Raw genomic sequence first — 23877 nt, 5'->3', positions numbered from 1 at the left:
GCATTATGTAAGGTATTGCCATACCCTGACACCGACTCCAAGGACTCGACAATGTTTCCGATATCAGTTCGACAAAGAAGCAAACAAGCGAGGGATGGGATACATCCAAAGAAAACCTCAAGAACTGAGAGGAACTGGTGGAAACAGCTGGGGGGGGTCTCAAGTGAAAAAGCGCTGGCGCAGGGAATGGAGGGCAGGCAGCTGGGTGCAAGAAGATGGAATGCAGAGGGGGAACTTGGGACAGCAATGAAGGAAGGCAAGCAGAGAGACAGAGGGTTCCCTCGGGGCGGGGCGGGGCAGGGCTCGGGGCCGGGCGCGGGGACGCCAGGGCCGTGGCCGCGTGGTTCTAGATGGCCCGGCGGACCGGGGGGCTGAAGGCACCGGGCGCGGAAGGAGGAAGCGAGCCGGCGCCGAGGCCGACTGGTTTCCCGGAGAATGGCTCGCTCCTGTAGGGAGGCTCGGGCAAGCGCCTGGGGCCGCAGCTGCCCCGCCGCCCGCTGTAGCATCACGCCCGCCGCGCCTCCCTGGAGCTGAGCCGTCGGCGCCTCACCTCGGGTTGAAGTCCTGGAAGAGGCCCCTCAGGTTCATGGCGGAGAACTTCACGGCCGCGTCCTCCTCCTCCCCCCTCCCCCAGCGCCGCGCTGCCTGCGCGTTACAGCGGGCTCATGGTGCCAGCGCGAGCCGCCGCCGCCGCCGCCGCCCCAAGAAACCTGAGCCACCGCCTCCCACCCCTCCTTCCGGGCTTCCGTACAGCGGTCGCGCATGCGCCCAAGCCCCGCCAGCTGGCTCTGGAAGCGCCGCGGGCCGCGCGGGACACCGCCCTCCTGCTTCGCGGCACCGAGAGGGCCCGGCTTTGCGTTTCCGCGCGGGGGCCGGAGGAGACGGCTGGGTGATGAAGGCTGGGAGAGACAGGAGAGCCGAGCGGGGACGCTGGCTCGGTGCAGGCCTGAGGGGAGGGAGCGCGCCACCCAGGAATCCCGCAGTGAGGTCTTCACCGACACCTGCCACCTTGGCCTGCACTGCCTTCTGGAGATTTCCCCCAGCGAGAACTGAGCCTTGGGGGTAGTGGCCACCGGTGAGACGTTGCATTTTGGCGATCTCATCCCAAGCTTCACCTGTCAAAGATGTCAGTGACTCCAAACTCTGCGTCTCAACTTCCTTCCCAAGGCCCAGGCCAGCACGTGAAGATATGCTGGCCAAGCCAAATTCAGGTTACCCTGCACTAAAATCATGTTCCCTCTCAACCGCCTTGCCCTTCTGGGTTGCCTCTCTCTGTTGGCAGTAGACCTATTCACGAGGGGATGCCCAAAGTGGAAATCTGGGAGTCATCCTCACTTTGCTAACCTAGTTCAGAGGCTCCTTGGCTCCTGCCTGGACTTTGTGGTCACCTCACACCTGGCCTCCTCCTCCACTCCAGGCCATTCTATTTATAACTGCCAGGTTCATCTTCGTTGGGCAAGTCAACATCTTTGAGCCTCAGTTTTTCTCCTCTGCAAATTGGAGATGATAAAACCTACTTCCTAAACTTGTTGGGAAGAATCAGTGAGATAGTGTGCATAACACACTACCTGATGCACACTAGGTACTCAAAGAATGCTGTTGCTGTCTGGTGCTCTTTCAGGTGCCTGCCTCCTCAAAGAGTCTATTTACTTTCAGGATTGGAGAACAGGATAAACTCACAGCAAGTGACCTAGTCTATCCTCTTCACTTCCGGCTGATTTAAGAGTTTTCCATGAGCACAGCAATACCTTAGACATTAGTCTAGTATCATTATGGATAATAGTCGTACTTTGTTACAATAGCAGAATTTCATGAATGGCAGTTTTATAAGGGTTAGCCCTGGGGGCAGCTTGAGAAGATCACAACTATGATAGTCTTACTTTGCTATGATGTATCACCCTTCTTCTGAGAACTTGAAAACATTTCACAACTGGTAATTAGGCTTCCCAAACCCACTGGGTAATGGATATTATATGAGTTGTTTCTAAGGATGAATAACTGAATCAACTTTGTCAGATGCTGAAGCACCAGAACCCTGTCCCAGGTTTGGGTCCAGCTCTCCTGCCCATCCTCCAGGTGGAGTCCAGTGTCTACCCCTGAGGAGGTTCCCAGTGAACATTTAAACACAGGAGAGAAAGCTGAGGCACAGGGAGGCTTATATAACATGCCCTGAGCCTCCCAACTAGTAAGGATGTAGGAGCAAAGATGCAACTTGAAGTCCTGCCAAACCTGCAGCCCATACTGCAAAAAAAAGGTACTTTTGAGCCAGCCCTGACAGCCTAGTGGTTAAAGTTTGGTACTCACAGCTTTGGTGGCCCCAGTTCGTTTCCCGATTGTGGAACCACACTACCCATCTGTCAGGAGCCATGCTGTGGTGGTGGCTCACATAGGAGAACTAGAATGACTTACAACTAGCATATACAACCATGTACTGGGGCTTTGGGGAGTAAAAAAGAAAAAAGAGGAAGATTGGCAACAGATGTTAGCTCAGGGTGAATCTTTCCCTGCAAAAAAAAAAAAAAAAATTAGACATTTAAAAAAAAAAAGAAGTACTTGCCAGTGGCCAGATTGACTAGCACCAGCTTAATTACTGGCGGCCTCACCCCAAACAGGCATTAAGAGTGAGATTATTTGTCAGTTAAGACACTTGAATCACACTATTGCCCTTTCAGGAGCTTCACAGAGACCAGGCAAGCTGCTCCGAGTCCAGAGCCTTGAGGGCAGGCACTACTTAGGTGAGGTCCCAGGGAGTCCCAGAACTGAACCACTGCTCTACAGGTCCATAGTCCCCCCAAAGATGACTAGACTGGGGGGAGGGGCTGCCTAGCCCTGGGAACAAGACGCTAACATACAAATGAATTGTCAATGTATTCTTTTGCTATGACAAGCCAAAATGCCAAGGGGAGCATATAGTCCTGTCCATGGAGAGATATGGGAAAAATTGGACTACCCCAAGGCCTCACATTCCCAATCATTGAGAAGTGGATGTGCCTGGACTGTCTCAACTTCCCTGGAGGCCCAGTGCTGTACTCTAGTGGTGCTCTCATGAAAATAAAAATCAGAACATCCAGGTGTCCCTCTTGTCCTCTCTCCAGCAAGTGCAAAAGACCCTGCTGCCAATCTGCTGCCCACCTCAGATCTCTTGCTCAGTGTCTCACCCTGGGTAGAGGCCTAAAGCCTCACTGGCCTGTTTGGACAAAACCATGAGTGACCTAGGTATTGAGGAAAGACCCTGAGCCATACACAGGATGACACCCTCATCATCCCCTCTAGAAAACTTTGACTTTGAGTTGCCACCAGATTTCAGGGCCATCTTATTGGAGGATCCCAACATTCTTCATACAAAGGCATGAAATGGCTCTGGATTGAAAAAGCATGACCCCCAAATAAGCAAGAAAGCACATCCATGTGGCTTTGGAGTGGACACATATTACAGTGTTCCAGAAGCATCACTGCATATCTCGACGATGGTTATAAAGACTACCTTGGATTTATGCTACCCTTCTGATGAGTTGGTGGCTTGTCCAATTCAACACTCACATTGGCTCCAATGTGATGGGGTGGAAGGTAGGCTTCTGAAGAGCAGGGCCTTGAAGAGGAGAATCCTGGTGCATTCAGACACTTTGGTCATAGAGGACATCAGTTAGGGGAAGGAAGTAGCTATGGCCCAGCTCTCCACACCAGCAGGGTTCCTCCCCTGTGCTACAGCAGCAGAGTGGAGAGAGCATGGAATTAGAAGACTCAGACCAGCTTCACCACTGCTGTAGTGCAGGGAGGGACAGCTGGGATCCAATCCTGGGTAAGACTAGTAGGCCTACTACAGAATTCCTGGGGGATCAGCTTGACAACGTCTTCAGCCGGGAAATGTGAGGTGCCAGCTGCAGGCTGACCCTCTCTCAACCTGAAATTCTCCACCCTTAAGTTCCTGAAAATCCACATCCTGAATGCCACTAATTAGGGAATCACTGGAGTTCTTAGGACTCCACTTGCAAAATGCACCCCACTTCCTGAGACGGCCCTCTGTTTCTGGCTACTTTAGTTTGACTTGGGTAAATGCGTGGTCTTTCTGTTCCTGAGATCTCCCTGGGAGGTGGCTGGAGTCTGGACAGGGGTGTGGTAGAATTCAGGGCTGGATGTGTGGGCTTGGGGAACTGAGAGAGGAGGCCGGGGGGCAATGGAAGGGACTGAGGAGGTAGTACCTATGGTTCTGCTTGGATTTGCAGCTGCCCTCGATCTTCTTCCCGAGCCCAGAAGGAGCCATCCCTCATCAGGGGGCCTCTCTTGGGACTTCCAAATTGTAGCTGCTGAGAGACAAGAGGGAGGGAAAGCAGTCCCAAGACCCCACTGTCCCTCTTGTCACTGAGGGTGGCCCTGGAAGTGAGTGAGTCAGCATCCCTCCTGGAGCAAGCTTCCCACTGAAGGGAGCAGGGGCTATTCCCTGTTGGAAGGCAGAATGGTGTCCCTGTGCTTCCTCTCTGGACCTCTCCTGCTGCCAGGAGCTCCAGGAAGGCTTCTCAGGAGAAGAAGGAGGCTCCTGGGCCCCCTCCTCCAGTGAAACATGCCTGCAAAGCACAGGTCAAGTGCATGTGGCCAGGCCTATGGGGCAGACAGGAAGGAACATGCCTGCCAGAGGTCACCAACCAACTGCCCACACAAGTCCCCTCTCTCCTCAGCACCATCCTGCTCTCATTCCTGAGTCTCCATTCGCGGCTTGTCTCTTGTCCTTTGTGCTTCCGCACTGGCTTTCTGTCACTTTCCTCTGGGACCCTCTACTCTAACTAATCAGATGCCCCTTTCCTCCCCCTGCCTTCTCCTGATGCATCCTTTTGGCTTGGGCAGCCTGTAACCGTCACTCCTTCCATCACTTTCATTCAACACAAGCTGTCCGAAGCATCTGCTTTGTGCCAAGCACTGTGGGAGGCACTGGGAACACACAAATATGAACAATTAAAATGCAATGTTGTACATGATAAGTTTCCAGGACGTGGTAACCACTGAGCAAAATCTAAAAGGATACATAAGAAGATTTCAGGCCAAGAAGAGAAGAAAGGGGATTCCAGGCAGAGAGAACAACACTTGCAAAGGCACAGAAGTCAGTGAATGGAGGCAGGTGGACCTTTCGGGAGAAAAATGTCATCTACATTCATTCTCTGTGGAGTTTCTGAAGCACCCTCCTTTCAGGCAGGTCCTCCAATCTTGGATCTGAGAGCTCATCACAAAATTGTTTTTCCCAGAATCACCCCTGCAACAGAACAGGACTCATCCTGGGCCGTTCCAGATTCTGTGTGCAAACACAGTACACAGAGCCAGGTAGTGTGAAGCAACATCTCACTGTGGTTGTTCCATACATTTCTAATACAGGTAGATTGCTTTGTCACAGTCTCCAGTCTATCCTGGGATCCTGCGACCTCCTAAAATGATTGTTTCCTCGAGTCCCATGGAAAGCATGCTCTGCCCTGCCCTGGCTCACTTGCAGTCTGGCAGGTGCTCTCCTAGGCCTCTATGCCCTGAGGATTCAGCACAGGAGGCCCGTGAGCTACCTGCTACCTCCCTGCAACCCTGCAGCCTGGTATATGGTAAATGCTCAGGGAGCGTGCATGAAATGAATATGGGAGTCGGAACTTCCCAAGGGCCCTTCAAACAAGCAGTTCTCCTTCCCCCATGCCTCAAACTGGGCACCCTACACCTGCTGGAACAATTATCTTTTCTTCCGAAGTTTCTAGTAGCTGCAGGCATTATCTGTGGGCAGCCACACTCCCATTTTCCTACCAGATTCTCCCAGGTCATTGACACGCTGAGGCTTTGAGTGTCTTATTATAGAACAAGTCATACCAGGTTTTCACAGCTCTAAGATGTGAGATGGACCACTCATTTGATAATAGATTTTCAAATGAAAAAGAAAAATTGCATCAACCAATGTACATGTGGATCACAAGACATATATTAAAATGTGAGTGAGAAGGTACATCTTAGATGCTCAGTAATAACAACTCCTTATAATTGAACTCCTTCTTTAGTCAAGGCATTTTATATACAGGTGAAACCTTGTATAATCTTTGTTAGGGGTTCAATTATGCCCCCCAAAAACATATGCTGAGGTCCTAATCCTCAGTAATTGGGAAGGTGAACTTATTTGGAAATAGGGTCTTTGTAGATGCAATCAAGTTAAGATGAGGGCATTAGAGTGGACCCTAATGCAATATGACTGGTGTCCTTATGAGAAAAGGGAAAAGTGGACATAGACATATATAGAGGGAAGATAACCATGTGGAGACAAAGGCAGAGACTTGAGTGATGCAGCCACAAGCCAAGGAACACTTGACACCAGAAGCTGGAAGAGGCAAGAAAGAATCCTCTCCCAGAGCATTCAGAGGGAGCATAGCCTTGCTTTTGGACTTCTACCCTCCAGAAATGTGAGAGAAGAAAGCCCTCCCCATTGCCCAACTTGTGGTACCTGGTTAGGCAGCCCTAGGAAACTGAAACAATCTCAAGGCTCAAAGTTGTAACGTTATTCTTCCCATTCTACAGATGAGGAAACAGAGAGCGTGACACAGCTCACATGGCCTCTCCTAGTGCCACTGAGTCACCATCTCTTCTGACAAGGGGACAGATGGGGGGCCTCAGAGGAGAGGTGGGGTCTAGGATGGACAGCGTGAGGACAGAGAAGGTTCCACCTGGACGTGCGTTTTTGAGGTGCGGGCCTCTGAAGGCTGCTCGTATGTTCCAGCATGGGCCCTGCTCTCCAAGTCACCTACCCAGTCTGCTCCCCTTCTCTCCCAGCTGGCTTGGGGCTCAACGTTCTCCTGCAGGCTCACTCCTGCGGGCAGGCTGGACGTCAGGCACATGGCAGGGCAGCAGTTCAAAGCACGGCGTCCATGGGGCCGGAGGCATTCACGCGTGCACACAGGGGTAAGTGTCTGCGGGGCCCTTTGCACAGGCCCTCCGTCTGAGTGCTGGGAAAACGTGGCTTTGCCACCTGATGCTGTCTCGTGGATGGCCCTTGGCATCACACCCTGCATCCTGCCACCAGCCCAGTCCAATCCCTATGCCCAGCCCCAGCTCAGGGGCCGAGAACAGGCAGAGACCTGGGACCCCGTACTTGCTCACGAAGGGCCCTGGGGCAGCTGCCAGCGATACTGGCCACAGAGGAGGGCAGCTGAGAGCCAGGGAGGAGGTCAGTCCCTTGCCAAGGAGGCTGGATTTCTGAGCAAGCTTCAGCCATGGCTGGGGAATGGGGGCTTCTCAGAGAGGCAGGACCATGGCTGAGTCCCCTCACACCAGCCCCTCAGGGGGCAGGCTCAGGGCATCTGGAGAATGTCAGAACATTCCTCCTGATGGGCAGGGGAGCTCCCGTGAGTTCTGCCCCGCCCTATTCAGGATTGGCTGGGGTCCTGGGGGTTGTGTGCCCACAAAGAGTCTGCTGCAGAGGATGCTGCACCCTGGAAATGCCTCCCTGATGCACCCTGTGGGGCGCCTGGTGCATCCCGGATGCTGCAGCCCTGCAGTCCATAGCCGCCCTGGGTGAGCGCTGTCCCACACCAGCCAGTGCTCTCCAAGAACGGGCATGCGGTGTCCCTACTTCCATCTTGGAGTGCCCCGCAGGGGTCTGGTCCTGGGACTTGTCAGGATGGTCCTGGTCCCGTTTCATGATGTGGTCCAGTGCTCCAGCTCACCTCTGGCCACATCTGCTCCCACGCCCATCCCCTGGCCAGCCCAGGGCGTTTCAGGTGGGGTGTGGTGGGTGTTCCTCCTTCCACCTCTCCTGGGTCAGCTGACCCTCTTCACAGCCTGCCTCCTGGGACCCCAAAGCCCTCTCCTGCCTGGCTCCTTTCCAAATCCACCTTTGAGTCTGGGGGTGTCTGTGACCTGGGGGAGCCTCCTGGTGACCACCCCTGCCATCTGCTGGAGGCTTTCGTATGCTGAAACTCTCTGTTGGGGACACCAAGGTCCTAGCTGGCTCTGTGGGTGGCTGAGAAGACTCTCCTTCCCCCCAACTCTGGCTCGGCCTCAGAAAGGAAAACCTCAGAGTCGCCCTGACCAGGCCATCAGTTTAATCAAACCTTTGGCATTATACCGAGAACTGCTTGAAAATAACTCATCATCATAGCGATTTGTCACACATTCACATGACAATGATTATTATTTACCAGACATGAGGAGAGTCACCAAAAGCTACATCACGTGGTGCCAGCTCTCCCTGAACGACAACTGTCCTGAAAGGGGATTCTTATCTGGGGACCTCCAAATAGAGATATATGCACAAGAATATCGGCACTGGGGACTGAGCAGTTGCAAGTGGGGAGATAGGCAGGGCAAAGCCCCACCCTGTGCAGACCTAAGAGGCCAGGTTGGGGAGAGAGTGGGCAGGGCTGGCAGCAGGGGTGATGGGGGTGCCAGGCTGAGCCTCAGGAGGAGGATGCCCACGATCCCTACAGGGCCATTGGGCAGCTGGCCTCCTACTAGAGATGCATCACAGTCCTGAGGGGATTGAGGGGTGTAGCATAGGGGCCTAAGGGTGCAGGTGGCATGAAGGAATTCCTGCAGCCAGCTTCCTGTGGGGCGGCTCCTCTTTTGAACACCTCCAACCCTGCCCAGGGCCTCGAAGGCACAGAATCTGGCATCTCACCTCTAAGGGTCCAATGTGCATGCCTTAAGTCCCTGGGTGAGGAAAGAGCATGGTCCGTGCCCCATGTTGTCAGGGCTCAAGAATTAATCCACGTCCCCTGTGGTGCCTTCTACAGGAACAGCTGTGACAAAAAATGCATCCATGTCTATCAGTGGCAAAGGGTCCTCACAGGACCCTTCCTAAGTACAAGAGGACTTAGCGTGGTGTCCCCATCAGTCCAGGGAGGAGAGGAAGAGGACATGCGGAGGAGCACTTGACGTCTCTCCAGTGTCTACTACCATTGCGTACTAGATGCTCAACAAAAAACAGCTGTTATAATTTGTTATGACCAAATCTCCTTCATTTCCAGGAGGGTTTCTGAGAAAGTCAAATTTGCCCTGGGATTCTCCACCTTTTTCACGCGCCCACCTACCATGTGGCACTGCTTCATATCCAGGATCACATCTAATTTTCACATTATTCCCTAGGTCTCAGCAGAGAGAGAGCGCCCTCTTCACTCCATAGCACAGTCTTAACCAGTGAGTCTCTGCTACCGTCCCCATTGCTGAATGTGCCTGAACCCGTGGACACGGGCATACACTGGATCTTTCCTGGTTGGTAGTCATTTCTAGTATGATTTTGACCCCAGCTCCTACCACTCTCTCCTCTGGAAATTTTTGGTTTCCCTGACATCTCAGGGAATTTCCAGCTCGATTGGAAACTGAACAGAAACTCCACCCAAATCACAGCTCTGACAGTTCCCTCCCTGAGGCTATATTATTCAATTTCAGTGTGGGGTCTCCCCCAGCAAGGTGCACCTAACTCAAAGCTCCCAGAATTCCCATCAAAGACCACCCCATTTCCTCTTTTGCCGCCTCTCTTGCATGCAAACCACCTATTTTCATACATATAACCCCACTAAAATCCACCCTTGCTTACGAATGACCAAAATAAACTCCAGGGAGCTGAAATCAACAGTCATTTCAATGGAGTTAGTCCTGGATTTCCAAGGCCAGGGAGGAGGGCACCTGTTCAGTGACTTCCAGGCATCACTTCCAGAAGCAAGAACCTTATTTCTCAGGAAATCCTTGCAGATGATGGGTGTTAAACACCTCGTTCCTCGCTGTTGTTTGAAAGCAATGTGACAAGGCCCAGGACACCTTCCCTTCCTGTCCCAGATGGAGATTTCTCTCTGGTTTACCCGTGATCTAAAGGAAACTTCTCAGAGCAATTTTCCATTTCAGACTTTCCTCTCAGCCCTAAGACGCACCGTCCGCGAGTCAGGCCACTGCCACCACCCAGCTTCATTACAATCAACTCCCACAGAAGGAATCGCAGTTTCCCAAAGCCCCACACTGCCCTGGCTCAGGGCATTTACACTTGAGTGCTCTGCCCGGGACCGCACCACTGCTCACCTTCTTTGACTTGTTTTGGAGGGGACAACTCACCACCTTCCTTCTAGGACTGGGGCTCCTAGAGTCGCAGTCTGTGGGTGGGGGGCGTCATCCTTACACTCCTTTCCCAACTACTAACACAGGGCCTTCCAGAGAGCAGAGGCTCAGCAAAAGTCTAGGGAAGAAACAAGCCAGTGAGCAGCAGTCTTATTTACTCAGATGAAATTTCTCTGACTTTCTTGAATAACCCAAGCAAATCTGGGTATACATATACATATAACTTTTAGCTTGATAGAATGACAGAAGAGACTGGATAAGAAGCCAAGAATTAAGTACCCTCTACATTAATTTCTTTGTTTCCTGACCCCATTGATTTGACTGCTAAGTTCTTTCACATTTCCAAGGAAATTCCTTCCTGTTCCAGGAATTCCCTAGTTCAGATCACAGACTATGGTGGACGGTGTCCCAATGACTTTTACGAAACAGCAAAACTCTTCATCTTGGACTGGATAAGTACGAATTCATATGCGGTCAATGTCACTGACAAACTTAGATGCTGAAGCTAATTAAACCTTCTATTACAAGGAACAGCATTTGAAAAACTCCTCAAGGAAACCAAGATCCATCTCCAAGATACATCATAGAGAACAGGATCCCAAAGACACTATCCAACTTGTCTCCCAACCTCCTCCTGGCCCTTCACCACTTAGGACGCTGGCTGCTCTCTCTGCAAACACACAGTGAAGAAGCAGCCTCACTTCATGCCCGGCAGGAGAAGCTGCTGGACGTGGGCCTGGACCATGCCTGGCTGCAACTCTGGCTCAGTCTCCCTCTTCCTCATCGCTCACAGCCTATTCGCACAGGAGGAGGAAGGAACTGGGATCCCTGCTATGGACCCTGAGCAAATACAACAGGACTTTCATCTTGCTGGTTTCAGCGTAGGCCCTGGGACTCCACAGGAACTCGTAGCGTGCAGGATCACTGTCGAGCACCTGCCGGTACTCCACTTACTGTTCCTGAACCCAAACTTTGGTGAGGAGCTCCCTGGACTCCCCGTAGATGAAGTGCTCCATCCCGGCACACACCCCCATGACACTCAGTGCTTCCCAGACATCCTCCTCAGGGGTGCAGTTGCCCTCCAGGATTTTCACGCCCAGGAGCAGCACCAGGAGGCCGGTCTTGGGCATGCTCTGCTCACCACTCAGCATACCATCGTAGGTGAGGCCCAGGGTGGTGACCAGGACGTAGAAGTGGTCGCTGGGGTCCACTTCCTTCACGTCAATGCCAAAGACCAGCTGCATGCACTCAGAGGCTTGGCTGAAGATCACAGGGAAGTGGTCCTGGTAATCTCTGATGACCAGATTCAGCATTTCCGCCTTTGTTGTCGGCTCCTTGGTGCGATACTTGAGGAGCAGGAACCCCACAAGATCAGCGATCTTCAAATGTAGTGCTTCTTGGAGCGAGGACTTGGCATCTTCCGGGTCCTCCCTGGTGCTTGGCCCCTCCTCATCTTGTCTGCTAGAGCCATCGCCTTCGGATTGGCTCCGTGGAGCGGCTGCTGTGGCAGTTGGGGAGGGTCAGGCACTCTGAGGGCTCTGGGGAGGACTGGGGTCACAGCAGCAGCCACCTCCTCCAGGGTGCCCAGGAACAGGACAGAGAGGGAGGAGGAGAGGGGGGAGGAGGGGAATGTGGCCTCCTCCTCCTCAGCCCTGGACAGCTGCGCATCCACCAGACCCTGGCCCTCTCTTGGGTCCTGATGATCTTCCTCATGCTTGCAGAGATCACTCTTCTCACAGAAAGGCATGATGACGCGTGTCCGGCAGCCGGCAGGAGTGTGGGCAGGAGGTGAGCAATGGAGACCCAGGGGCCTGGGGGAGAGAGGGAGTGTGAGCAGCCTCGGCTGTGAAATGCACCCTTGGCGGCTCTGACAAAGGCGACTTACAGGCCCCCTCTTTAGGGGGGCTCTTGGCTTCGCAGGGCTCTGTCCTCCTGGGTGGACTGTGCCCTAAGAACCTGAAGGAGGAAGTGAGACGGCTCCTCAGGGTGCACCCAGCACAGCCCGAGGTTCTGGGGACAACAGTGGGGTGGGGTGGGCTCGGGCGCTGCGGGGTCTCCATGGTTCTGGCATGGGGTAGCCCCTGGGTACACGTTCAGGGTGTGTATCTCACCTTGACTCCTGGCGCTGCCTGGGCCTCCTCTGCTCTGTGACCTGAGAACAAGAGCCTCAGACCAAGGCCTTCACCTCCGGGTTCCTGGAGCCCCTGTAAGAGGAAATGACGGGCCACCTCAGGGTGCAGACTGCCAGCAGAGGCCTGGGCCCCCAGTGCTGACAGGAGAGGTGGGCTGAGCTCTGTGAGGTCCCCACTCTTTTGGGGTGCGTGGTCCCGTCCATGCTCACTCAGGATCCTCACCTTTCCCCTGTCAGCCTCTGGACCCCACCCCTCTGCTGCCCTGAGGCAAAACTCTTAGAACAAGACCACACACCCCTGACACTGAACAGAAGGAAGTGAGGGGGCCCCACATCAGGCCACACCTGCCCAGGGGCTAACAGGAGGCACCAAGAGACAATAAGGGGTGGCCATACTCTGTGGGTTCCATGTGTCCTGGGATGGGCGGTCCTCTAAGTCTTCACCTTGACATCCTACAGGTCCCGGGATAACTCCCTCTGTTGACCTGAGGCCACCCTCCTTAGGCAAAGGCCTCATCTCCTGAAGACACAGGAAGAGGAAATGAGGGGGAATCAATCCACTCCCCAATCCTGCGTCTCCCCGTGGCAGACAGAAGGGTAGGGCAGGCCTGGGCTCCATGCGTCCTGGTGAGTGTGTGGGCAGGGGTCCCCTCAGTCCTCACCGTGACCCCTGCCAGGGCCTGGGACCCTGCCTCAGCTGACCTGAGTCCAGAGCCTCAAACCAAGGCCCTCCCTTTCCTGAGACCACCGATCTGGAAATGAGGATGGGCTCAGCCAGACAAGCCCTGCTGGGGGCTTTCCAGGGCTGACATTAGGAGCAGGCCAGATGTCTGAGGGGCCCCCTCTTTGTCCTGGTGATTGGGGTACACTCACTGCTCCCTCAGGGTCCTCACCTTGACTCTTGGTGAGAACTGGGACTCTTCTCTCAGCTGACCAGATGTGCTTCCTCAGATGACCTGACGTCATCCTCTCAGACCAAGGTCCTCACCTCCCTGAGGGCTCTGAGAGAAACAAGAGGAGGCACCACATCCACGCCCACCCCCCACCCCCCACATCCCCTGCCAGGATCACAAAAGGCTGGCAGAGGGGACCAGCCTTTCTGTCCTGGGTGGGGGTTCCCTCAGACCTCCTGTTGTTTTTTCATCTTTTCTCCTGCCAGGGCCTGCCCTTCTTCCCAGCCCCCTAACTGGGATAGCTGACATCTCCCTCTGAGCAAGACCTCTCCTCCCTGAGGACTCCCCACCTTCCCGCCCATGGTAGAAGTGAGCATGCCATTGAGGACCACCGCCAACTGTTGCTTCCAGGGCTGAGAACAGGGGACAGCAGGACTCTGTGCCAGCCTTTCTTTTCTGAGGTGAGGGGGGTACGTTCAGTCCTCATGAAGGATCCTCACCTTGACACCCGACAGATCCTGAGACTCCTCCCTCTGCTGACCTGATGTCCCCACTCAGACCAAGGCCTCACCTCCCTGAGATGCCCCATCCCCAACCACGTGGCAGAAGTCAGAGCAGGGTACATCCAGCCATCCTTGTCCGGGGCCTCCCGGGGCTGAGAAAAGGGGAAGCTGGCCTCTGTAAGGTCCCTTCTCTATTGGGGTGGGGGGAACCTCCATGCCCTCCGTTCCTCCCAAAGGGTCTTGTCTTGCATCCTGGAAGATCCTGGAACTCCTTCCTCTGCTGACCAGATGTGGCTGCCTCTGCTCACCTAACACCGTCCCTCAGAACAAGGCCTCACCTCTCAGAAAGCCCGAAGCAGAGGTGAGTGAGGATGCACCACCTGCGGCCACACCTGCCTGGGGTCTTCAGGGGTGATGGGGGCAGGGTCGATTTCACTGAGTTCCTCCTCTGACTGGGGAGGGAGTCCCCTCGGTGTCCTCAAGGTATACATACTCCTGGCCAGGCCTGGAACCATCCCTTCTGCTAACCTGAGGATGCATCCTGCAGGCCAAGGCCACCATCCCGCTTAGTCTCTGAGGAGGAAGTGGACAGGCCACTCTTCTGACATCCTGCCTGGCCTCCAGGGACTGACCACGGGGCAGATTTCTGTTGGGGTCACCTATGTCTGAGCTGGGGGTCTGCTCAGTCCTCGCTGGGGGTCTAGGGACTCCACCCTCTCCTGACTGAAGCCACATTCCTGACCTCCCTAAGAACCCCGAGGCAGAAGGCAGCAAATGCCTCCTCGAGTCATCCTGCCCTGGGGCCTCCCCAGACCAGCACAGGGCCACAGGATCCCTGTTTGTCCTGGGGTCCAGAGTCCCTCAGGCCTCCCTCAGCATCTCCCCCTGACATCCAGCAGGCCCTGGGCGATCCCCTCTGCCCCCCTCAGGCCCTGCTCCATTGACCAAGTCCCCGGTCTCTCTCAGTCCTGGATGCGGAAGTCGGAAACGCGGCCTGTGCTCATGGCGCCCTGGTGCCTCCCGGGGCTGCCGGCAGGACCGTGTTTCTGTGGGGCCCCCTCTGTCCTCCCTCAGGGTCCTCCCCTTGAGCCCTGGCAGGTCCTGGGATCCTCCCTCTGTGGATCCAAGTCCCTCACTGGCCTGAGAGCCCTGAGGGAAGTCTGTGGAGGTCACCTCAGGTGACTATGCCCGAGGATGCCCAGGGCTGATGGCAGGGGCCGAGAAGGGTCTGGATGTTCCCTCGGCCCCGCCCTCCGCTCCTCACCCTACTCTGCCTGGCCTGGGCCTCTAGCCCTCTGCCGGCCCGAATCTGTGCCCCTCACCCTCACTTCTGACTCCCCTGGTTGTCTGGGGAGGTGACGGGGGAGTGATCTGCTGTCAGCCCTGTTAAGGGTCCCCCAGAATGCACAGCAGGGGCTCAGGGGGGTTCTGTGGGACCCTGTGTTCTGGGGCCCGGGGTGTCCTCTGGCCTCCCTCGGGAGGGCCCTCATCCACCCTGGCGGAGATGGGCTGCTGTCCCAGGGTAGGTGCTGGATGGGGCCTGCCATGCCCAGGGAGGTGGGGGAGGTCAGAAAGAAGCCCCCCTTCCCATGGGGTCTCTGCATCAGCCAGCCAGACACCGAGAACCGTTTCTTTTCTGGATTTCTTTTGTCCTAAAGAGGCTGAACAGCTTCGGGATCGTCCTCCGGGTTTATGGTGACCTCATATTTCGTGGTCGAGTACAGGGATTTTCACTTTTAAATTCTCCTTCCTAGTAGGAAATATATTGTACATCTCTGTCCACTGCAGGCACCCCGTATATATATCTATAACACAATTGTAACTAATATGTACTTATAGACATGTATGTGTACATACCACGTGAATATACACCTAAGCACATATATATATATGCATTTATGCTCCTATTATCTCCTTATAGATCTATGTAGAGTATATATATGTGTGTGTGTGTGTATACTTATTTTATGCGGGAATACCTTCTCTTTCTCTATGTGATTTGCTCTGATACACACTATTCTGTTTCTTGTCTATTCTTTATATTCTATTTAAACAAGAATCTTTTGAAAGACCAGTCCTCACCCACTAAGATGGTTTCAGGTGGTTATTAGCACAGACTCAGGAGTCAAATCCCTCAATTGCCCATCTTTCCTGCTGTCATGTTTCTGCCCCTGGGTTACTGGCATGTGAGGTCTGAGGGCCTGCTTCAGATGTGTGCAATGAAGTAGGAGCAGAAGTTTGACATCTTTCCTCCTACCCATCCTGTCATCTCCATCTATCCAGGCTACAACCCCTCCCAAGTTGGCTGCCACTGCCCATGCCCTCACCCCAAACACAAGTACCCGGCTCACCCAGTTTTCAGTCTCCCGCAGGGCTTTCTCCTGCTTTGTTGTTTAGATATTGTTGTTCATGTTGCGTGTTGTTTTTGAAGACTTTATTTTTCTAAAGCCTCTTAAGTGCCCAGAAAAATAACGAGGAAGGTACAGAGATTTCCCACTTACTCCCTGCCCCCACACATGCATAGCCTCCCCCATTATTGACACCCCCCACAAGAGTGGGACATTTGTTAGAATTGATGAACCTACGTTGTCACATCATACCCCCCAATATCCATTATTTACATTAGGTTTCACACTTGGTGTTGTACATTCTATGCGTTTGGACAAAAGTATAATGATCTGTATCCATCCTTAGAGCATCATCCAGAGGAGTTTCACTCCTTAAACATCCCCTGTTGGTGCCTATTCTACCCTCCCCCCACAGCCTTTGGCCCCCCTGCTCTTTTTACAGTCTCTATTATTTTGCCTTTTCTGGAATGTCACATAGTTGTAATCATACACTTGGTAGCATTTTCAGATTGGCTTAGTTCACGAAGTCATATGCACTTAAGGTTGTTCCATGTCTTTTCATGGCTTGATAGGTCATTTCTTTTTAGCACTGTATCATATTCCATTTTCCAGATGTACCACAGTTTATTTATCCATACACCTTGAATCACATGTGTTGCATGTGATATGTGTTGCATCTATTTTTTGGCAATTATCAGTAAAGCTGTTATAAACAAACATATGTAGGTTTTGGTGTGGATCTAAGTCTTCAGTCTCTTTAGGTAAATACCTATATGGTTTCTGGATCATGTGGTAAGAGTATGTTTGCTTTTGTAAGAATCTGCAAAACTGTTTTCCAACGTTACTGTACAATATTGCATTCCCAGCAGCAATGAATGAGAGTTCTTGCTGCTCCACATCCTGGACAGCATTTGGTGTTGTCAGTGTACCAGATTTTGGCCATTTTAATAGGTGTGTTATTATAGTTTGTGTGTATTTTTAATTTCTTACTCCAGTCTACAATTTTCCAGTTGATTTGGGGAATGGAAGATAGATATCCGGGCTTGATTATCATCTTGGCAGCTACAGGTAAGACCCTAAAATCTGTAAATCATTTAAGCAGGTTGACATCTTTGCACTATCCTGTTGTCACTCAAGGAACATAGCATACTGCCCCCTTTGGGGGTACTTCTTTTAACTAAATCTATCAGTAAACTTCTGTAGTTGCATTCTCAAAAATCTTGTATATTTTTGTTAGGCTTCTTCTTAGTGAAATTTTGGATGTTGTTGCTATTGTGAATGGAGTATTTTCTATCACTACATATTCTAAATAGTTTTTGCTTTTGTTTGGCAAGGCTCTTGATTTTCCTATAGGCGTGATCTGCCATCCACTATTTTTCTGAAGTCTGTTTTTCATTTGAATATTCGATGTGTCATTCCTTTCAATTTTCTAGAAAGGTGATCATCTTGTCACAACAAATATTAAGATTTTCTTTTCAAAATTCATACCTGTGAGGAGTGATGTCAGCATCATGGCAGAGTGAGCTCTTCCGTTAGTCTCCTCCCCTAATATACAATGAAAAGGACATTCATAAACCACCAGAGGACACTCACCCAACACAATACACGTCTGAGAGATCCACACAGCCATACATCTGAAGGTGGGGGTGCTGGACCCTCCCAGGGAGCAGTGGAAGGAGTAAGCAGATATCCTCTCCCTTCACAGTGGCAGCAATTTAGGGCACAGGTCCTCATGCAGTGGCTAGTGCATGACTCTGAGAGGAGAAGAGGGAAAAGGCAGCCCTCTGAAGGAACACTTTTGTTCTCAGAGTTGCTTCCAGCTCACAGGAACGCTCCGCACTGAGACAACTAAGCAATCGCAGGGACATCCCCACCAAGCCAAGCAGCCCAGGTGGGCAGAGAGTGAGTGCAGAGTGGGAATGCATAAGATTGCACACACAAAAGAAAATGCCCCTCCCCTCTTCCTGGCTGGCACACCAGCTTGGCCAGTCAGCCAGAGCAAGGGATCCCCACCAGAGCACCTGCACATATGCGTGTAAAGCAGTTCCAGGCAGTGGGAAAATGCAGACAGGCCCTGTTGGCACAGCTTCCAGCGGACAAGCACAACTGCAAGGGTTTGAAGCAGGCTCAGAAAACACAGCTCCTGCCCCCCCCCCACTGGTGGCAGATGGAATCTGCGGCCTGATACTACCACTATGTGATGGCAAAAGTCCACACCATCAAATAGCATGAAGAAGTATGTTAGCACTCCAGACCAGAAGGAAAATCACAAGTACCCAGAAATGAACCCTGAAGTCACAGAAATTTACAATCAAAATGACAGAGAATTCAAAATAGTTATCATAAATAAACTCAGCGAGTTACAAGAAAACTCAGAAAGACAGTTCAATGAACTCAGGAATAAAATTAATAAACAGAGGGAATTCTTCACAAAAGAGATTGAAAGTATTTAAAAAAATCAGGAATGTTGGAGATGAAGAACACAATGAATGAGATAAAGGAAAATCTGGAATCCTTAAAAAACAGAGCTGATATTACATAGGACAGAGTTAGTAATTTAGAGGACAGAAATATAGAAATGCTTCAGATGGAGGAGGATAGAGAACTAAGACTGAAAATAAATGAAGAAATTCTCTGAGAAATATCTGACTCAATTAGGAAATGCACCATAAGGATTATAGGTATTCCAGAGGGAGAAGAGAAGGAGAAAGGAGAAGAGAGCTTGTTCAAAGAAATAATAGCTGAGAACTACCCAAACCTGGGGAAAGAGCTGGAATTACATGGAAATGAAGCTAATAGAACTCTTAATTATATCAATGTAAAAAAGACCTCCTCCAAGGCATATTTTAGTAAAACTGGCAAATGTCAATGGCAAAGAAAAGATATTAAGGGGACCAAGGCAGTAAAAAACAACCTACAAAGGAACCCCTATCAGGCTTTCAGCATATTTCTCAGCAGAAACCTTACAGGCTAGGTAGTATCATGGAATGATATATTCAAAATTCTGAAAGTCAAAAAGTTTCAGCCAAGAAAACACTATCCAGTGAAACTATCCTTCAGATATGATGCAGAAATAAAAACTTTCCCAGATAAACAAAAGCTGAGGGAGTTCATCACCACAAGACACTCGCTATAAGAAATGATCAAGAAGGCCCTTATACCTGAAAAAAAGCAAGAGTTTACAAAGCCATGAGCAAGGGAATAAATAGACAAAATCAGAAAACCGAAGCTCTCTATCAGAACAGGTTAGCACACACTTAATTATAACATTAAAGATAAAGGGAAGGAAAGTATCAAAATAACTATAATCACTTCATTTTAATCACAAACTCATAATACAAAATGGAATACGTTGTGACAATAATGTAGACGGGGAAGAGGAAAGGGATAGCACCTGCTTAGATTAAGAAAATAAGAGACTATCAGAAAATGGACTATCTCATCTACGCGATCTTTTATACAAACCTCACAGTAATCACTAAACAAAAAATCAGAACAGAGACACAAATTATAAATAAAGAGAAAACAGATAAAACCATCATAGAGCATCACCAAACTGAATTGGCAGTCAGAAATACATGGGATGAGAAACAAGAGAAAGCCAGAACAAAAGGAAAACAAGTGATAAAATGGCAGTATCAAGCTGTCATATATCAATAATCACTCTAAACATAAATGGATTGAATTCTCCAATCAGAAGACAAAGAGTAGCTGGGTGGATTAAAAAACAAGACCCAACAATATGCTGCCCCCAGGAAACACATCTTAGCTCTAAAGACAAACACAGGCTCAGAGTGAAGGGATAGAAGACGACACTCCAAGCTAATGGCAAACAAAAAAGCACGTGTGGCCAAACTTATATCAGACAAAGTCAACTTCAAGCTAAAAAAAGCAAAGAGAGACAAAGAGGGGCAGTATACAATGATAAAAGGGATGCTCCACCAAGAGGACGTAACACTTACAAACATATGAGCGCCTAGCATAGGAGCACCAAAGTACATAAAGCAACTATTAACAGACCTAAAAGGAGAAGTTAACAGCAACACAATAATAGTAGGGGACCTCAACACCCCACTTACATCAATGGATAGATCATCCAGATAAGAAAGTCAACAAGGAAATAGTGGAATTAAACAAAAAACTAGACCAGATGGACTTAATAGGTATATACAGAACACTCCATCCAAAAACAGCAGAATACACATTCTTCTCAAGTGCACATGGAACATTCTCAAAGATAGACCATATGTTGGGAAACAAGGCAAGCCTTAATACACTTAAGAAGATTGAAATCTTAACAAGCATATTTTCTAGATGATGATGCTATGAAATTAGAAATCAACTATAAGGAAAAAACTGGGAAAGTGACAAATATGTGGAGACTAAACAACATGCTACCGAACAACCAATGGATCAATGAAGAAATTAAAGGAGAAATCAGAAAATATCTGGAGACAAATGAAAATGAAAATACACCATACCAACTCATACGGGATGCAGCAAAAGCAGTCCTAAGAGGGAAATTCATAGCAATACAGGACCACCTTAACAAACAAGAAAAACCTTAAATAAGTAATCAAATTACACCTAACAGATTTAGAAAAAGAAGAACAAATAAAACCCAAAGTCAGCAGAAGGAGGGAAATAATAAAAATTAGAGCAGAAATAAATGAAACAGAAATCAAAAAACAGTAGAAAGGATCAATGAAACTAAGAGCTAGTTCTTTGAGAAGATAAACAAAATTGACAAACCCTTAGCCAGACTCATGAAGAAAAAAAGATAGAAGCCTCAAATAAAGAAAATTAGAAGTGAAAGAGGAGAAATTACAATGGATGCCACAGAAATACAAAGGATTATAAGAGAATACTATGAAAAACTATATGCCAACAAATTGGACAATCTAGAAGAAATTGATAAATTCTTAGACACATATAACCTCCCAAAACTGAATCAAGAAGAAACAGAGAATCTGAATAGACCAATCACAAGTAAAGAGATTGAAACAGTAATCAAAAACCTCTGAAAAAACAAAAGTCCAGGACCAGATGGCTTCTCAGGAGAACTCTACCAAACATTCAACGAAGATTTAACACCTATACTTCTCAAACTATTCCAAAAAACTGAAGAAGATGGAACACTTCCTAACACATTTTACAAGGCCAACATCACCCTGATCCTAAAGCCAGACAAGGACAACACAAAGCAGAAAAATTACAGGCCAATATTGCTTATAAACAGAGATGCAAAACTCCTCAACAAAATATTGGCAAACTGAATACAGCAATACGTTAAAAGGATCATACACCATGATCAAATGGCATTTATACCAGGGATGCAGGGATGGTTCAACATATGCAAATCAATCAATGTGATACACCACATTAACAAAACGAGGAATAAAAACCACATTATCATCTGAATAGGTGCAGAGAAGGCATTCAACAAGATCCAACATCCATATATGATAAAAACTCTCAACAAAATGGGTATAGAAGGAAAGTGCCTCAACATAATAAAGGCCATACATGACAAACCCACAGCCAAGATCATACTCAATGCCGAAAAACTGAAAGCTATCCCTCTGAGAACAGGAGCAAGACAAGGGTGCCTACTCTCACCACTCTTATTCAACGTAGTACTGGAGGTTTTGGCCAGAGCAATTAGGCAAGAAAAAGAAATACTAGGTATCCACATTCACAAGGAAGAAGTGAAACTCTTGCTCTTTGCAGACGAGGTGATTCTATATACAGAAAACCCTAAAGAATCCATTGGAAAACTATTAAAAGTAATCAACAACTATAGCAAAGTTGCAGGGTTCAAAATCAACTTACAAAAATCAATTGCATTTCTATACTCTAATAACGAACTAACAGAAAGAGAACTCAAGAATACAATCCCATTTTCAATTGCAACACAAAGAATAAAATATCTAGGAATAAATTTAACGAAGGAGGTTTTCACCTCCTATACCTATACAACAAAAACTGTTAGACATTATTAAAAGAAATCGATGATTACATGAAGAAATGGAATGATATTCCATGCACATGGATTGGAAGAATAAACATAGTTAAAATGTCCATGCTACCTAAAGCAATCTACAGATTCAATGCAATCCCAATCAGAGTCCCAATGATATTCTTCATGGAAGTAGAACAAAGAATCCTAAAATTGATATGGAACAACAAAAGACCCCAATATAAATCCTGAGAAAAAAGAACAAAGCTGGAGTCATCACATTCCCTAACTTCAAAATATACTACAAAGCTATAGTAATCAAAACAGCATGTTTCTAGTACAGAAACAGACACACAGATCAAAGGAACATAATTGAAAGCCCAGAAATAATACCACACATCTGTGGACAGCTAATCTTTGAGAGAGGAGCCAAGAACATACAATAGAGAAAGGAAAGTCTCTTCAATAAATGGCGTTGGGGAAACTGAACAGCCACATGCAAAAGAAGCAAAGTAGACCATTATCTTTTACATACACAAAAATTAACTCAAAAATGGATTAAAAACTTGAAGGTAAGACGTGAAACCATAAAACTGCTAGAAGAAAATACAGGCAGTACACTCTTTGACTTTGGTCTTAGAAGCATCTTTTCGAATACCATGTCTATTCAGGCAAGGGAAACAAAGGAAAAAATAAACATTTGGGACGACATCATATTAAAAAGCTTCTGCAAGGCAAAGGAGACCAGGACCAAAGTGAAAAGATAGCCCACCAACTGGGAGAAAATACTTGCAAATCATATGTCTGACTAGGGGTTGATCTCCAAAATATATAAAAAACACATACAACTCAACAACAAAAAAACAAACAACCCTATCAAGAAATGGGCAGAGGCTATGAACAAACATTTTTCCAAAGAGGATAAACAATCACATGAAAATATGTTCAACATCACTAATCATTGGGGAAATGCAAATCAAAACTACAATGAGATATCACCTTACACCTGTTGGAATGGCTATAATAACCAAGACAAAAACCAACAAATGTTGGAGAGGATGTGGGGAAAAGGGAACCCTCATACACTGCTGGTGGGAATGCAAACTGGTGAAGCCACTATGGAAAACAGTACGGAGATTTCTCAAAAAATTAGAAATAGAAATAGCGTACGACCCAGCTATCCCACTACTGGATATTTATCCACAGAACTTGAAATCAACAATTCAAAGAGACTTATGCACCCCTATGTTTATTGCAGCATTATTCATAATTGCCAATACATGGAAGCAACCCAAGTGCCCATCAACTGATGAATGGATAAAGAAGATGTGGTATATATATATACAATGGAATACTACTCAGCCATAAAAAAGACAAAATTGTCCCATTTGCAACAACATGGATGGAACTTGAGGGGATTATGTTAAGCCAAATAAGCCAGACAAAGACAAACGCCACATGATTTCACTCATATGTGGAAGATAAACAAACATTGAGCAAGAGAACAGATTAGTGGTTACCTGAGGGGAAGGGTCTTGGGGAGTAGGCATAAGGGTTAAAGGGCACATATATATGGTGACTGACAAATAATAATGTACAACTGAAATTTCACAATGTTATAAACTATTATGACCTCAGTAAATTAAAAAATTGAAAAACAAACACAAAAATTCATACCTGTCATGTATTGGGATATCCATAGCTCTGGATTTGTGTTCCAGTGCAGCTTCAAAAAGTAGAAGTGATTCCATATGTCTGTGACTTGTCCCTGACAAGAGTGCTTCTAGTAGTTCACACTTCAGCGTGTTTGCTGTTGCTTTCAGGAAAGGGAAATTCTCATCTAATTTTATTCTGCTAAAAGTTTTTTCCATGAACTCATGTTGAATTTCATTCAAAGAATTTTTCTGTACCCATTGGTGTGATGAAAGTTTTTTCTTTCTGCTAACTTGTGAATGTAGGAAATTATAATTGAAAGCATTTTCTAGTG

General features: G+C 48.7%; 1 protein-coding gene and 1 pseudogene across 1 annotated transcript in view; both read right to left on the bottom strand.

Annotated features, from left to right (window-relative positions):
- TMEM185A (transmembrane protein 185A) overlaps positions 1 to 657 on the bottom strand; it is a 32230-nt gene extending 31573 nt beyond the window's left edge. Inside the window, exon 1 of the mRNA XM_014797403.2 lies at positions 551 to 657. Coding sequence (XP_014652889.1) covers positions 551 to 588 — 38 coding nt within the window. The 5' untranslated portion in view covers positions 589 to 657. The remainder of the gene's footprint in view (positions 1 to 550) is intronic.
- On the bottom strand, positions 600 to 11803 carry LOC101399450 (melanoma-associated antigen 8-like; annotated as a pseudogene).
- Positions 11804 to 23877: the final 12074 nt, after the last annotated feature.

Source organism: Ceratotherium simum, chromosome X (genome assembly GCF_057802395.1).
Source record: "Ceratotherium simum simum isolate JZ-2026a chromosome X, ASM5780239v1, whole genome shotgun sequence".
NCBI lineage: Eukaryota > Metazoa > Chordata > Mammalia > Perissodactyla > Rhinocerotidae > Ceratotherium > Ceratotherium simum.
Note: the sequence above shows the minus strand (reverse complement) of the source record. Positions and strands in the feature narration are given on the sequence as shown.